Source organism: Amblyomma mixtum, chromosome 5 (genome assembly GCF_055824585.1).
Source record: "Amblyomma mixtum isolate Tamu chromosome 5, ASM5582458v1, whole genome shotgun sequence".
In the NCBI taxonomy this organism is placed as follows: Eukaryota; Metazoa; Arthropoda; class Arachnida; order Ixodida; family Ixodidae; genus Amblyomma; species Amblyomma mixtum.
Genome location: NC_143016.1, coordinates 91,487,061 through 91,503,426, shown reverse-complemented (window position 1 = coordinate 91,503,426; position 16,366 = coordinate 91,487,061). Strand labels below are relative to the sequence as shown.

The window sequence follows — 16,366 nt, the reverse complement described above, 5'->3', positions numbered from 1 at the left end:
ATAAAAAGGGAAATTTTATTTAGCTGGACGAGGATGGGATTGTGCTTAAGAGTAGCGCCTTTCTTTTAATGTTTAATCTCACAGCGATTGTTTTAGGGACATAGTTAGAACATGCATTTCATTGAAGTACTTTTCCAACGCTCGTTCCTGCCTCCCGGTTTACTATTATGGCTAATGTGAATATCTCAAAACCTTTTTACTTGTGCATCTTTGTTTTAACATTTTTCTTGTGACAAAGATGTTCGGCGTGCACACCACACGAGCCACCGAAACCTTTGGCTAATGCATTTTCAAGCAATTTATCCTAGTCTTCGTCGTTTCGAAGTCCTATTGCCAACAGCAATCGGTCTTTTATAACCCACACGGACACCTGAAGCTTTGTTTTTATGAATGAAATATTTTCAGTATATCTCTTGCGTGTCAAAAAAAGTGAAGTGATTTTTAACATTTGGCATCAAGACTGTAGCTTCGGAGAACCCTTTAAATGAACTCATGCGCTAGGAAGCAGCAAACAGGTGCGGGTAAACCCTGTCCGCGTACTGTATGCACGCCATAAGCCCCATAGTCGAAGAAATTCAGGGTTTGACGGAAACCCGTCTGGTCGGGTATATTCATGGAGTAAATTTTTCAGGCACCGAGCAATCGTACTAAAAAATGACGTTTCGAACCCAACAAGGCCCGCCAGGGGGGGCCTTTGTTCTTGGCCTGCTGCCCCTAACACGCAGTTTTTTTTTTATTTCCTTTTCGTCATGAGTGGTTAATAATTTTTCGAAGATCTTCACACGTGCCTAGGCTGTCAGCGATAGGCCGCGATGGCGCGCCAGTTATCCTACACGGTTTCGGACTTTTTAACCTATGTAACGAATCTACCTGAAAAGTACTCAAAAATATTTAGACAGCGCTACGCCGGCACCAGCTGCCTTTCTCATTTCGGCACAAGGTTAATTGCGCATGCGCGTATCCATGCCGCCGACTCTCTGCACGTTTTCTGGGCGTCACAGGTTCGCGTATTACGGCGTTTACATTGAGCTAGATGCTAGTCGTCGGCGTCTGCTCTCCTTCTTGTGAGTGACCTGTATCAGACACATCTGGCTGACATACTGAATGTGCAAGGCACTCTCTTCGCAAGTGGCCACGTTTCTGCGAACAGAGTTGCAATGCTTTAAACAAATGTCGTGAGGGGCATCACTTACCTTCCAAGCATCTGGTAGCTCATGCGTTTTTTTGTCTCTCGCGACTGCGGGAGCCAGTGTGAGTGACACGGCTAGAGCGCACGCGCTGACCACGAATAACGGAGAGGGCCGCTCCATGTTTCACGCGGGAGAGTATCTGTTAAACATTGACTCCTGCTCCTCGTCCCCTTTACACAAAGGGGAACCTTGCTCTGCTATTATTCACCACTGTCACAACGTAGCGGCAGTCGTCATTTTGCTTATTTTGGATTAAACGTTTCCAATTATTTTCCGGCGGTTTATCTATTTGAAGGAATTCAGTTATCACAGGGGATTGACAGTTGTTCCTCATGTCCTTTGTGACTGATCATTATGCTACTCTTTACATTGGTTTTATATCAGTGCATCTAGGGCATGCACCCTACATGTGCCTGCAGCATAAACTGTCATATGCGACAGGTAACAGTGAAACTGAGCTCAGCATAATAAGCAAAGCATATAGTTATGATACTTTTTCTTTTGCGCACTCTGAGTAACTCACCAGTTTTGCATCTGGCCTTGTCTGCTGCATAAAAAAAGTATGCCGTACGCATTGTGCAGCAACGAAAGTTAATTATAGACAGGTGGCAAAAGCGGATAACAGAAGGTCAAAAGCTCAACAATCAAAAGAAAGAGATTAAAGTAGTAGACATACTATTCTATGCTGCAGATAGTATTGTAGTACAAGTCGTCTAACTGCAAGTGCCAAAACCTTGCGTGACATGCTAAGAGCTGCAAAATACATTTCCGCCAAAACTAGAGAAATTTAAAATACAACTTCGAAACAAAACTTCCTGCTTCGTGCTTCATGCAAAACGTCGTGAAACAAAACCAAGTTTCAAGTACAACTTCGAGTTGGGTATTATATACTGCTCCTAAAACGTTTATTCGAACTCAGTTTTCTCTGTTGATGGCGCTTCGTTGAGCACTGCTCCACCTTTACCCGACGTCAAATTTAGCTTTTCGATGAAGAAACACTAGCTACATTTAATACATTTAATTATGAACTGATTCAGGTAGCTTGTTTCAGGACTTAGTACCCAAGAGGAGTCTAACAGCGTCAGAACTCACAGACTCTCAGAATTTGGTGTCCCCTACGAAGATATCTCCACCAATATTTAAAAAAACCCATCAGGATTGGGCAGGGAACGCAGGCACGAAGAACGGACCTTTCAATTCAAATAGCAGTTTTGCGAATAGAACCCAAAAGTTTGGGAATAGGTACAGTCGCGGGTAAAAAAGGTTAGCACACACGACGGAACACCAGAGCGCCGGAATGACAACGCGTGGCGCTGCGGGTGGCGAAGAGGCTGATAACGAGAGTGCCGGGCCGTTCCCATTCTACAGTATTAGGGGGGTTCAGCGGACTGCCACTGACAGCAGAATTACTGGCTAAAAGCAGCGCTATCATCTATTGTTCGCGCGAGTTCCTTTTGACAAACCATCGCGGACATAAAAAAAGCAGTAATAAAAAGAAGCAATCTTTGCTGATGATAACCGAGCCAATATAAATGCCGCAAGCACAGTCACGTAGGGTCGGCACTTCAACGCTCGGGCGGTGCACGCTTGATAAAGCTTACTTCCTGCCGTCCCCCCCTAGGCTGCAAATATGGAAGCGGCCCGTTAGGCAGGTCAGCGTACCGCAGCGCCGCGTGGTGAGATATACGAATTCTAATCGCCAGTGATCTGTGCTAATATTTTTTGCACGCGACTGTACTGGCACTTTTTTCATCAGACAGAGGTTTAAAACGTTCGCACGCAAAAAAGGCGTCAAAAAGACTAGAAGAAAATCAGTAGAAATAGAAATATAGGCCTGTCAAAGGCTTACAGTATTGCTAAATAAATAAATAAATAGCATACCGACATTGATTCCAGACCCATCACTTCTATGTGTGTTGACACTTTTGCAGTAAAGGCTGATTGCATTTAGGATTCCTGCAGTTCTTTGCGAATTCAATGCTCATGCCTTTAGTGCTGGGCTGCAATAAGTGATTTCTTCGCACTTAAGTTACCCACGCGCATTCCTGTCATTACTCCTCTGACGAGACAGCTATTCATCGCCTTTCATGCTTCGTCCGGTTTTAGCGTGCGGGCCATGCGGTTTGGCCTCCAGTGTCAGCAAATGCCCAAGGAAACGTTTTCCACCCAGTTAAGCTGACATGCCATTCATTTGCATGAGTATACGGGAGCATGAAGGAAACACGTCGCTCTAAATCATATGGAACCAAAACACACAAACAGACACAAAACTGCCGAATCGTGAATAAGGTTGTTTCAGAAAATTCGGCTATCATAGCAATTTTATAGTGACTTATCAAAATATTATGACAGTATTGAAGAAACAACAGGATTTGTTAGTTCACAATGCAGTTTCTGTTGTTCAGGACAGCAGTCAACAGAAGAGATAAGATCAGGATTAAAGCTCTTAACCCAAAATTTGCCGTTTACTTTTGACTATTGCTTTTATGTACAGTACTCACGGATTGAAATAGGACACACGAGGCGCGTGGCCACGCGCTCCGAGTGTCCTATTTCAATCCGTGAGTACTGTACCTCTTTGTAAATTTAGTCTTGCCCACTTCGTGTGTTGCAATGAAAAGTATTAAACCTCGAAAACAGTCTATTACATGTCTGACTGCCTAGTTCTCTGTGAGAGCCTTGAGACTGGGAAGAAATTTTCGTTCGCCTTAAGCGTTCCAACTTCTTTACTTCCTTCTGGACAGAAAAAGCGTACTTTTTGTTTGTTTTTTTTGCAACAAAATCTGTCCTCCTTCTGTCGGGCAGTCCTCACACATCGATAAAGGGTTTCACTTTGACCTGGCGAAACATTTATTACAGGCCAAGTTCAAAATATTGTGAAAGTGCATAGTTCTGCGAAAACAAATGTAATCGTATTGTAGCTTGAATCATTTTTATTTTTACATGTTCATTTGTACACACTGCAGCCCTCTTCGGCTATTGCTAGAGTGGGTGCAAAAAGCGCAGTATCTTATAACAATGAACCGAACAGAGGCAAATATTAGCGAAGTACGATATGGAAAAATAAAACAAATGCTAAAAATTCCGCAGTACTTAATAGCCATTAAACTTAAGTTTATAGAAAGGGAGCCAGTATGACCAGCCCAACGATTAAACTATTCGATTACATTCGAATATAAACTGCATTTAAAAGTGTCCGTGAGGTCAAAATAAGGCGCGATGTTCATGTGAGGGTGGCTTCTAGTTCAAAATGGTTCAGCATAATCTAGGTAATCATTTGAAGAAACCCGGCAAGAATTGTTGATAATGAAAAACATAACATTAGTAAATCAGTGCGTCTACGAGCCGCGAGGAGTTGGAAACCTAACGATGAAAGCGCTCAGCAAGGCGGAAAATTCCTTTCAAACCGGCGTCGTATAATGCCAGCGGCTTTTCTCGGAATGGCCACGACTTCATTAATGTCCCATGGTTTGTGCGGATTCTAGATAAGAGAAGCATATTCTAGTAGCGGCCGGTTTTGTGATTTAGGCTTTAATGGTGCCGTATCTCTTAGAGCTGCAGTTAATGTGCGACGCAGGTATCCTAACTTTTACAATTCCTTTGAGTTATGAAATCTATTTGCTTCGACCTTAGCATGCATGGTGTGAAAACAAGACCAAGGTATATATGTTCATTCACGCTCTAGAAGGTTGTATTATTGATTTTGTAAATAAAAATGGAAGGTGTCGTTTTATGAGCGGAAAGCTCAACAACGATTTGATGGATGTTAACTGTCATTTTCCGGGTAGCACGCTAAGAGATAAATTCAGAAAATGATTTTTTAAGCTGTCAATTGTTATTGAAGCAGCAAATTTTATGCTATAATACACAGTCAGTAGCATCCAATCCTAGATTAGAGGCTTTGTTGCGAGGCAAGTGATTTATAAAAATTCAAAAAATCAAAGAAAACAGCAGAGAACATCGTTGTACTCCTGAGGGTACTTTTCCCACCCTGCAGTGAGCGCTGTTGAAAGGCAAACTGAGAACAATGGGAAAGAAAACCAGAGAGCCACTTGAGAAGGCGCGGATTGCTCAGTATGAAATCAAGTTTATGCATTAATTCAGAGCGAATCACTCTATCGAATCCATTCGAAAAATGAATGAAGACTGCACCTTTTTAATTTCCGCATCCGAATTATAGCAAATGTCATTAGTGAATTCATTCAGCTTGGTGAAAATACTGAATCTACTTCTGAAGCCGTACTAAGATTATTATTCGTAGATTATTATTAGATTAGTGTTAGTAGATTTCCTGATTCAAAATATGTCGTAATTCGTTTGTAAATAATATGCTATAAAATCTTTCACGCATGAGAGATTAATGAAATGGGTCTATAATTAGATATATTTTCTGGCCACCGGTCATCAATAAACAAGAAACTAGAGCCAATCTCTAGTACTAGGGAACTGTACAGGAAGCAAGGGACATGCGAAATGTGATGGCAAGGTACACCATGAGTCCATAATGAGCATCGTACCAAAGCCAAAATCGGGATGCAGTCAAGCCCAGCAAACTTCTTAATGAAGAGTTTCCAGACAAGTCTTAAAACATCTTCTACGCTACCATTATTATCATTGATTGATACATCTCTGCAAGCAATGGTGTCTGGCAGGAGGACGTTATTGTCACGTGAATATAATGACTGTATGTAGTCATTAAAGGTATTTGTTATAGGGAATTAATCATTTGCAGATTGATCGTTAGTACCTATGGAAGTAGCTGCCGTATCACTTGGTGAACCAAACGACTAAGATTTACGCCGATTAGTCTTCAGTACGCAGACCCTACAGCTGCTTTTGGAAGAAAGAACCTTTACCAAAGATTATTTTCAATCGAAGCTCCTCTCTGGTTTTAATCAAATATCATCATCATCATCATCAACCTGACTGCGCCCACTGCAGCGCAAAGGCCTCTCCTATCTCTCTCCGATTAACCTCCTCCTTTGCCAGCTATCAGGAATTAATGATTGCTTGATCGTTTCTTTTTACGTCTGAGTCGAGCGCAATAGTGCAACAAACCTGGACGTTAACTGGACAAACCAAAAGTGCTACATACCTGCACGCTACATTGACGACACCTGGACCATATTGCAAACCTGGACATCTCCTCGAAGCGACAGCATTTCACGATTTCTGGATCAAGAGCGGCACGAAGGAGGCGTTCGAAGCAGCTGCGGCATTGCGTCTTCTTGGACGCATTCGAACGTCTTTGGCAGTTTTGAGACCGAGAAATAAACCCTTAAGTGAAAAGCAGAGATTTTAGCCAGTGTTTAAAGATCGCTTGACATGCTCCTCATCACGGCGAAGGGAAGAAAGAGAATGACAAATGAACTGGCGAGCGAAAGGTGTTGATGGGAATGGCATCTTGTTCAAAATCCAGGCATTGGTTAAGCCCTGAGAATAATCAACTACTAATAGTAGAAGATAGTACATGATGGAGTGTCATGTGCTACGATCGGCTGATAGAATAATTGAATTATGAGTGCCAAAATGATGAGATGAAGTGATGATTTAGATTCATTCCGGAAAGCGAACGTCGTCTAAAGGCAAATAAAAACTGAATTACATGTCTGTGCCGCATAAGACACGCTACGGGACATAATACACACTCCACTGTTACAGGCACTTGGGTAAAAGACTTCTTATGATGTTTACACCATTCACGCTAGTCAGTGTACACTGGACATTGAAACAGAATATGCAGCACTGTTTCAATTCAGCAGCAGTGTTCTTAATACAGACTCTTCGCTTGTCCTCAACGGTGCCGTAAGCCGCTTATAAAACGTACCATTCACACAAATTCCGCAGTATATATGCGGCAGTCTAGATTAGTTAAGACGGGCTTCAGAGGCGATTAATTTCTTCACGGGCATATATTTCAGCTATTTCGGATGCATCTGACCTCAGGCAGGAAAATCTCTTGTACTTTCGATCCTGAACACCATGCGCGCCCCGTCAGCTCTTATACTTTAGCCACAATGCCTCCGGGAGTTTATATGGACTGAAATGCTAGTCAGTGACCTGCAGCAGCAGTATAGGTACGCAATGTCGAGAGAAACTGGATAGTGATTGTTTTTCTTAAACAGGAGGTACAGAGTTTACCCGCGATACTTATCTAGCCAAAGGTGTTTCAATCGCCTGGTGCATTGAGATTTACATGAATGCCTTTATTCTGCCACAGAAATGACAAAGAATCTATGAAGCACTCGTCTGTGCGAAGGTTGCGCGCAACAGCTGCCCAGATGAACTCAGAATGGTGCCACTTTTAGCTTCTAAGCATCTCTAAATTTTAGTGCAAAATCTGTTGTAATTTTGCTTCGCCACGGTATTTCGTTTTCAGCGTGGAAGTGCATGATGACCGCAAACGACTTATTAAAAAAGCGCTTTGTCAATAGAGATAGAATTGACACCTGCTGGGCCCTCTGTCGCCTTGAACAGGCGCGCAGCTGAGTGCCAAACAAGAGTCCGCCTAAACGCCCAAGTACAGTCACGCTTACTTAACAGTCTGAACCTGGCGCCAAGAGCTGGCTTCTTTTTTTTTTTTTTTTGGGTGATAGCAACACTACGCCAGCCGCCGAGCCATTTAGCGGAGCTGACACAAGGCCATATTGCGCATGCGCGAGGACCGTGCACAGCTCGAGCGCCGCCGCCGTCGCTGCGCGGGTGACTCAGAGGTACTGTCGTCGCGCTCGCCAGTTGCGCATGCGCAGTTGCGGCGCATAGATAACGTGCCGGGGCCGCCGCCGCTGCCGCGCGCTCTCCATCTCCTCTCTCTCTCTCCCTGTTGCTTTCGCAATCCTCCAGGATTAACCAGACCTAAACCACTGCCAATTGTTTAAGACTACCCGTGAGATAAACTCTTGTTTCGAAGCAAAGTCTTACGCATCTCTCTCTAGCGGTCGCCACTGGGCAATAAGAGTTCGCATAAGACTTCATGGTTCTCGCTATAATTTACTCTACATTAAAAGACTCGCAGACGCAAACGCGCTGACGCGAGAAACTAGAGTTGCTACCGGCGTTCGGGGAACCGAATGGTGACACAAAGAAGCCTACTGTGCAGAGAGGCTTAGAGACAAGAAGACTGACGGCTCAGCTCGAGAAAAGAACAGAATACGAAGATAGAGCCTTCTCAAGTTGCAGTCAACGAGGACATCGGGAGAGCTTTGTCCGCGACTGAACAATGCGAGTGACTGTGGACCGGAAAATACCTGCGAGAAGTGCCTCGTCACTCCAACAGCCTTCTCCAGCCAGAAAGCGATTATTTCGACGCCTCCACAGTTCTCCGGGAATAGTGAACGCACTTGACCGAACGCGAACGGTCCTCTATGCCTTAATAACGAGGTTTCAGATATGCATAGTATAAAAACGACCTCCCCTTGCTGGACTGCATTCGGGAACTTGGTGTTCGTCAGACTCCACTTGACGCATAAAAGGAGACTAGGCAAGATGATCGTCAATTTCGGCAAGGTTGTACACGTGACGTATCACGTGAAGGTTGTGACGTCACGTGGGTGTTTCCTCTGCCCACGTTCACAATAATGCATTCTTATAAATATTATGAATACAGGAAATGGACATTTTTTCTGCCTATAATTACCTTTACCATCATATCCTTTATAGCAACCTTTATTTGTATTCATCCCACAGAGAAATATCAACCGAATGTCATCAGCGAGGCCTCGGAATGTTGCAATGTGGCAACGTCTCTCTACATGTCGCCGCAACTGTCGTTGTCGTAAGCCAGCACAGAATACTCGCAGATGTCCATGAACTTGTCTTTGCACAGCTGTGGGACGTCATGCTTGACTTCGTCGGTCACCCACAACATACACTCTGTCGTAAAAAAAAAATTATATTCATTGGATCATGCTTACGCACAACAGTCAAGGCATAGAGATTAATGTGGCCATGACAGCCAGCTTTCGAATACAAACTGTTTTTTGGAGCTTGATCCCCATACGTCACATTAAATTCACGAAAATTTGAGTTCATTGGTAAGGTGCATATTTTTAGAAATAACTTTTTGTTTCTTTTCAAAAAAAAGCTGCCAGCTCTCAAGTGAGCAGCGCATACCTCAATCGCGTGGTCTGCTCAGCGCCGTTTTTTGCGTTGAGGTGCTTGCATGCACGCCATGAACGGTTGGCATTAGGGAAGTTTTTCTTCAGTTTAGCCAAATCAAACTAGGTTTAAATTTTTTGGAAGCGTTCAGCATAAAACTCTCACTTATCGATCGTTGGAAAAGTTGGTATGTGCGCGCTTTCCGACTTCAGATTGCCGAGAAAGCCGAAATCAATGCTCTCATGCTGATTTATATGAAAAGTGACACGTACCGTGTCTTCATTCGCGATAAACTCCGCAAATGGCGTGGTGTTGGAGTTTACTACTCACTTCAAGACCGCTGCTCCTTCGTGTTATTAATTAAAAACTCATATTAGGACAAGGCAGCAAACTAGAAACCCTTGCGACACAAAAGGAGCAGGAAAAATGGTCGCGTGCGATGGCTTCCAAGCTGCGTGCATGCCTAAGAATCTGTCTGTGTGCGTGCTAGTCGAAAACACACTCTTTTCGGCTGGGTGCAAAAACCGATGCAACTCTAATGCAACAGTGCCCGCACCGACGAATAGCCACCGCCAATTCCACATAACTCCTCCGCGCAGCCGCACGCGCGACTGCTCCCGCAGCGCAGGCTATGTGCTAATCGTCTTTTTCTACTGTTTTCTAGGCAAATAACTCTTGTGTTCGCTAATTAGGCGCTTCAAGGTTATATTTAAAGAGTGTGTACTGTGCGAGCGGCAAATTCTCCCGCGAATGCCCTGATTACGAATATTGCACCCCGGCGTTGATGTTAATTGTTAAGATAGTGATTCATGCAAACAGCTACTGCTCGTTTCCATGGCCTAAAGCACAATATCAGCTCCCCTTGTAAGAAATATTGTGTGGTCTTGGGCGGCAGTTGTACCTTAACTTGCTTTTACACTATTCAAACCCGCAAGAAGCGACGATGATGGGATCTCCTGCCTAAGAAACGCTGATAGCCGCGTTCTTCACACCCCATACCACCAGCGCTTCCCGCTGATTGTATTTATTTTCTTCGATACAGCAGTACTTCATTTTTAATTGCTTAACCCAGACGCATATTTGGTGCCATTTTCCATTTGTTGCCCCCAAGTTGCGCCGACGAATATCGCCGGCTGCCTTCACCGTTGCTCGGCAGAATGGGTCTAATCGGCACTTCCCGCTTAGTGTACGCGCGTCCTTCTATGTAAGCAACCACCGATTTGAGTTTGCTATTGCAAAACTACGCTTGATGGTGATTGGCATTCTTTAAATGCTGTGAGTTTCCTCCTCGGCATTGGCGAAACTGTACACATGAACGAAGCTCGTGGATATCACTAGGCTTAATCGTTGCGTCAGGGGGCATGTCTCCACTGAAATCATAACGAAAGTTCATAGCTGGTGAGTTCTCAAGTGTTAGCATACTTAATGTAGTCGCTCTCTTCTGTTTTTTCTACTACGCTAAGTACAGCTAACTGCAGCTAATCAAGCCGTGCCTCATCAGGCATGAAATTTTCACTCGACCGCCGATCTCCCTATGGCCAATCAGGCGACCGCTCGCCTGACGGTTTCGTAGGTGTCGCTACCATTAAAATCTATATTACTACAACCATAAGCGGTCATAGGTGCTGCTGTAGTTGCTTCCATCGGCACAGTGTGAGGAACCGGTGCCTCAGGGTAGGCGTCTACCGACCAGCCCACCGAACGACGCCACCGCATCGGAGTAGTGTGATCACTCCTTGACAATAATAATAATAATAATAATCTTTATTTCACCATCGTGAAGTACGTGATGGCGGGGTGTCCATAGTAAAAGCACTATTCTAAACTTTACTACACCACCGGCACTATGTTTCTAACTTTTCAATACCGGACTTACAATACCGACGAAAATCTACGTTGCTCTTATAACTTTGCGCAGTAGCATATTCGTCACCTACTGGTATATGGAGACTACGACTACTTTGATCCCCGATGAATGAACGTGTTATATGTCCTTTGAATTTGTAGCACCCTTTGTACAAGACGCTGCAGCCTGTATGCTGTTGTAGCGTTATGCCAGCATTTAGATATGGTGGTCACTGACCGTGGAAGGAGTTTCGCGGTCATGATTTCGATACCGTTTCTGAATTATGCAAGGCGTCAAGGGCAGTCGAACTCTGGAAATAGGTCACAGACTCTTGTACTGTTCGCTTAAGTATAAAACTGCATTTCAGTCAGCACATCGTCATGGCGTTTTTAAAGGTTCTTACGATATTGTGGCTCCCAGTAAGAGGCTATGCCAACCACGCAGGAGACAAAAAGAATGAGGTAGAGGTGGCTAGTGCTCCAGTTCAGCGATGTACTCAATAAACCATTCCTCGCGACAATAAGGTTGAAGTCGTTCAGCGTAAGTTCACCCAAAGACAGATCCCCAGCTCGAACTTGCCCGCAGTCGTCGCCTTGCTGGTCTACCATCTTCCATGCCCGTGATGCGCTGGAGGGCGACGTTTCGAGGCCCTTTACATACAGTTCGTGGCCACATTAAAGTTAAAGTGAGCGACGTCCATTCCCGAGAACAACCGGCATCGGTGAGGAAAAGTGGCTTGCCCGCTACCAACGGGTGAGCCGCTACAAATATTGGGAGTCCTCCACCCCGGTTCTCGATGTTTTCTTCTCGCGTACCGAAATGGCCCTAACGTATTATGGCAACCACGGACATATTTTCACAACCTGAGAACCGTTACATTTTCGTTTCATTGAGTTACCTACTCAGCATTCTGAGCATTCTTACTCTGGTGTACCTTGTATGGGGTGTCCCCTATTATGCTCCCATCCAGAGTTCTCCGCCATACACCTCCACGCGCTATCATTAGCGACTGTGGCTGATTGCTCACTTCCGGCTTTGTGAAGAAGCTTCTGGGTGCTTACGCACCAGGCTTGCGCCTTTCATTGAGTTTCCATCGCAGAATGAATTGCTCGGCTGAACCCTACGATCGCCAACAAACTGCCAATGTGCGGTGATTCAAATCATTCCAGACCTTTGACCCGGTAGCCCTCATTGCTGATCACACAACAGCCTGTATGCCCATGTAACGGGATGCCAAAATTTCGACGGTGGTCGGTGTTGATATCAGGAGGTTTCGGATCTCGATTACGATTTTGTTTTTTTAGAATACACAGCTTGTCAAGGGCACTCGAAGTGTAGGAATACCATCGCAGGCGCTCATAATATTAACCAAAGTTCGGAACTACAATACGTAGAACAGCTCGCGTCACTCGTGTAAAGCCCTACTATTCCCGCCACGTTGTCTAACTCTCCCTGCGGCCTTCGGCTCCGCAGGCGAAGCGTGACGCTCATGAAGACACTATGCGAACCATCAAGAATACGAAGAGAAAAAAGAATATTCCGCCCGTGCTCAAACTGGGTAAGCGGCCCATCCGGCTTCATTCAGGCCGTTTTGCACTAAAAAAACCATGCTTGTAAAGATAGCGTTGTAAGCGCCACTGTTCGAGTCGGGCCAACATTAAAACCTTGCTAAACTGAGCCTATACGTGCAATTGTTTCTTAAACTTCATTTGAGGCATTGTAACCTCACCTCCATCATAAGCATGCCTCCGTAAGGCGCTTCAACATAGATTATGATTTAAAACTAGTGCCAGTCATGAAATCTGCTGAAATAAGGCGCATCCACGACCACACTCCGTAACTTGAACATCTTTCCATCCCATTCATTCGGCGGTTGCCGTTTGTTTGATCACAATATCATTGGCGCATAAGCACTGCCCAAGCACTGTCCCAAGCACTGTCATAACGACAGAGAACGCGACGACCGATGCCAAATTTTAAGCGCGTTAACTTACGTTCAGTCTCCTTGTATGGAATTTCGAAAACGATGCATTCTTTGTAATCCGTATAAAGGTATTGTACGGTCCTCCATCTCCCGTCAGCTGCAGGGAATCCGAAAAGCAAAGTGCTCATAAAGTATTCCTTATTTGCCGTCGACTTTGAGAGAACGACTCTAAATTTCTGCTCAGCACTAACGTGCTACTTGAGTGTGCCACTTGGAAAACAGTGTTCTACCTTAAATTATACATTCAGTAGATGTATCTTATAATATGTTCTATTCAGAAAAAAATATTCTAGTTCAAAGAATCTTGGAATAATGTTTCCCATCAATTAATTATTTGAAAAATGAAACAGAAAGCTCCGTTAGGGCGACGCCAGCAAATTACTGGCCTTCATCCATTGGTTACGCCTCTTGAAACGTAACGTTAGACGACTGATTCTCTATAAATCTGAGTGCATCAAACTTAAAACTTACAGTTCTCCAAAAGATACTCAGCCTTGTCAGGCGTCGATCCAGCCTTCAAATGGTAAGTCATGTTGGTGCTGAAAGAAGATTACAAATGTAATTGGCGCAAGTATTACGCACTGCGTATGATTTCCTCTATAATTTTAGAAAGAATAAGTATAAAACTTGGCGAGAAAATTATATAACTAATTATATCGAAAGTGTTGTTTTATATTTGCCGCGAAACAAAAAAAAACAAGGTGAACTTAGTCATAGGCTTCAAATTAAGAAATAAAGCGTTGACTGCGAGAATAACCGGAACCATTGTAAGATGTGAAGACCGGCCATAAGGCAAAAGCTGTAAAAGGAAAAAAAGCAAAGCGTTCCCCAGGGTAATAAAGGGTTCGGTTGTTGGTTAACTAGCCGAAATTTTCCTATAACGCCCACTAACTTGAAACTTATACTTTACAAAACATCAGTCAGACCAAAGCTAGAATATGCGTCATCAGTATGGAACCCTCACCTCACCTCAGTAATTCTGAAGATTTAATCCATCCAAAACCTTCATTTTTCCGACTATAATCGAAGTGCCAGTGTAACCACAATGGAGTTGAATCTCAGCCTTCCATATCTTTCCATTCGTCGAAGAACTGCGCCTATATGTCTGTTTCACAAAATCTACCATTAATACCTTCATCTCATAGACTCCCTACTTCTGCCGCCTTCATATATTTCTTCCCGAGACGACTATCAGTTCAAGGTAGAAGTGCCAAGCAGTAGCACCACCTTTCATTTCGTCGCATTCATCCCCAAGACAGCCGAGGAATGGAACCACCTTTCCGCTTCCATCGCATCCATTACAAACTCCGAATTATTTGAGAGTGTTTAAGGTGATTAAATAATCTAATTCTGCGGCACCAATATTGTTCTCGTATATTTTTTATTACTACCCACACCTCTCTGTATTGCTTCGGCCCTAAGACTAAATAAATAAAGAAATAAGAAACTTTCTCCCGGAACATTTTAAGGACCGGAATACGCAAATCCTTCTAGCTAATCTGACACGAGAAGTAATCTCTAGCACCATCTATCTAAAACCTCAATGCAGGAAAGCTTTACTCGTACAGCACACCTACAGCGCAGATTTTTCTGCGAAGCACACAGCAGCGAAGCATTTTGGGGTTGCAGCTTTGCTGTTTGCTTATGATCTTCGTAGATTTGGTATGAAAGACGAGAGCAGAGCTCTACGCAGCGATCCTTATGCAATTGTAAGAATTGAATTGAGTGTTTCAACGTACGAAGCTATCTACTAGCTATGAGTGGCCCCTTAGTGGAAGTGACGCGTTTATTTAGACCTCCTGGGGTTCTTGAACGTCCGGTAAAGGCCCATAGTAATACGGGCGCCGAAGCCGCCATCTTGCCACGATTCAAAATGAGGGTTTCGACGACATTTGAGTGTACTTCTGACGTTTAAAGGCTTCTCTCGCGTACATCTCTTTGCGGGTCAAAGCTTTCAAAGCTTTATCAAAGCTTTCATTCCTCAAACTATTTTCGGAACATTAATTTTATAAGCAATGGCACAGTAATACAGCCGACGTCCGAAGAGGGAGGCATTTTGCACCGTGCTGCAATCGTTCACGCTCACCCTGGTTTTCCATTCTGTCCTTTCAAAAACCACAGAATCGTCGCTTTCTGGGACTCCCCGTCGTACTCTGTCCGAACGCCCCTTACGCAGTCCAGATCTCCGTCCTGGTCTTGGTCAAAAATGGCGGTGCCCGCTGAAAATGCTCCTAATAGCTGCACATAGATGAAACACAGGTGTCTCAACGGTCGCATAAAGACTGTATTAAGCCGAAACCCTTTAATGCCTCATACTGTCGTGACAAAGACGTGTTACCAAATGTGTCCGCGTTTCGGATGCATGCCTTATATAGGCATATGCCAATCAATAACCAATCGATACTTAATCGGGTGCAATCGAAAGACATCTGAGCATGATATAAAGGGATTTCATGATTTTGTCATTGTACTTAATGACTAGTTGGTAACTAGCAGTCGTTAAGAAGTGACATGTGGTTTTGTGCACTGCGCCTGTGCCTTAACCAGCACTAATTAATCAGAGTACTAGTTAAGGTCATGTTAACTATCACTAACGATGCATTAACTAGTATCACTAAATGTGCTAGTGATGCTCAACTATCATTACCCACATCATTAAGAGTTAGACGTTTCTAGAACTTTCATAGACATGGGCCAAACATTCTACAGAATTCCATCACTTGACAGGTCAATGACAGCAGGACATGTTGGATGGCATTAGAATAATGGTAAAGACCAATTAGCCTAATTAACTTTTCTAGTCAGACCACATAAAACACCGAGTAGGATATTGGTCGAGCTGGGGAATCGAACCAGGGTCTCCAGAGTGCGAGACGAGCACGCTAACCCCTCCGCCACGCCAGCTCAATGGTTTGGAATGAACAAAGGCGCGTCTAGCTAATACGGCGTCTTCGTTCACTCCCATCTTCCTCCCTTCCCTTACGTGGAGGTTCAGGTGTCCACCGAGATATGCGAGAGATACATTTCCTTTCCTCAAAAACGAATTACCGTCGAGCAAGGCGTGGAGCCGAATGGGTGATGGCGTTCTCTGGAATCCCTGGCAGAGTTGCAAGACGCTGTCACGTTCCACTCAATACTTGGAGCTCACTCGGGGAGTGCGATCCTTATAGACAGACTCATCACGAAATCTGGACGACGTAGTCAACGAATACTGCGCTCTAAAAATGGAAACCCCGAGCTCGAGGTTTG

The 16,366-nt window shown here is 44.2% G+C and overlaps 1 protein-coding gene across 2 annotated transcripts in view; it reads right to left on the bottom strand.

Annotated features, from left to right (window-relative positions):
* Positions 1-16,366, bottom strand: part of LOC149343017 (uncharacterized) — a 75,436-nt gene that overhangs the window by 11,445 nt on the left and 47,625 nt on the right. The window contains exon 1 of one of the 2 annotated variants that reach the window (XM_089545548.1): positions 1,194-1,310. The exons of the other annotated variant lie outside the window; for it this stretch is intronic. Within the exon in view, the coding sequence (XP_089401674.1) occupies positions 1,194-1,310 (117 nt within the window). Of the gene's footprint in view, positions 1-1,193; positions 1,311-16,366 lie in introns of those variants that run through there. 2 annotated transcript variants of the gene reach the window in all.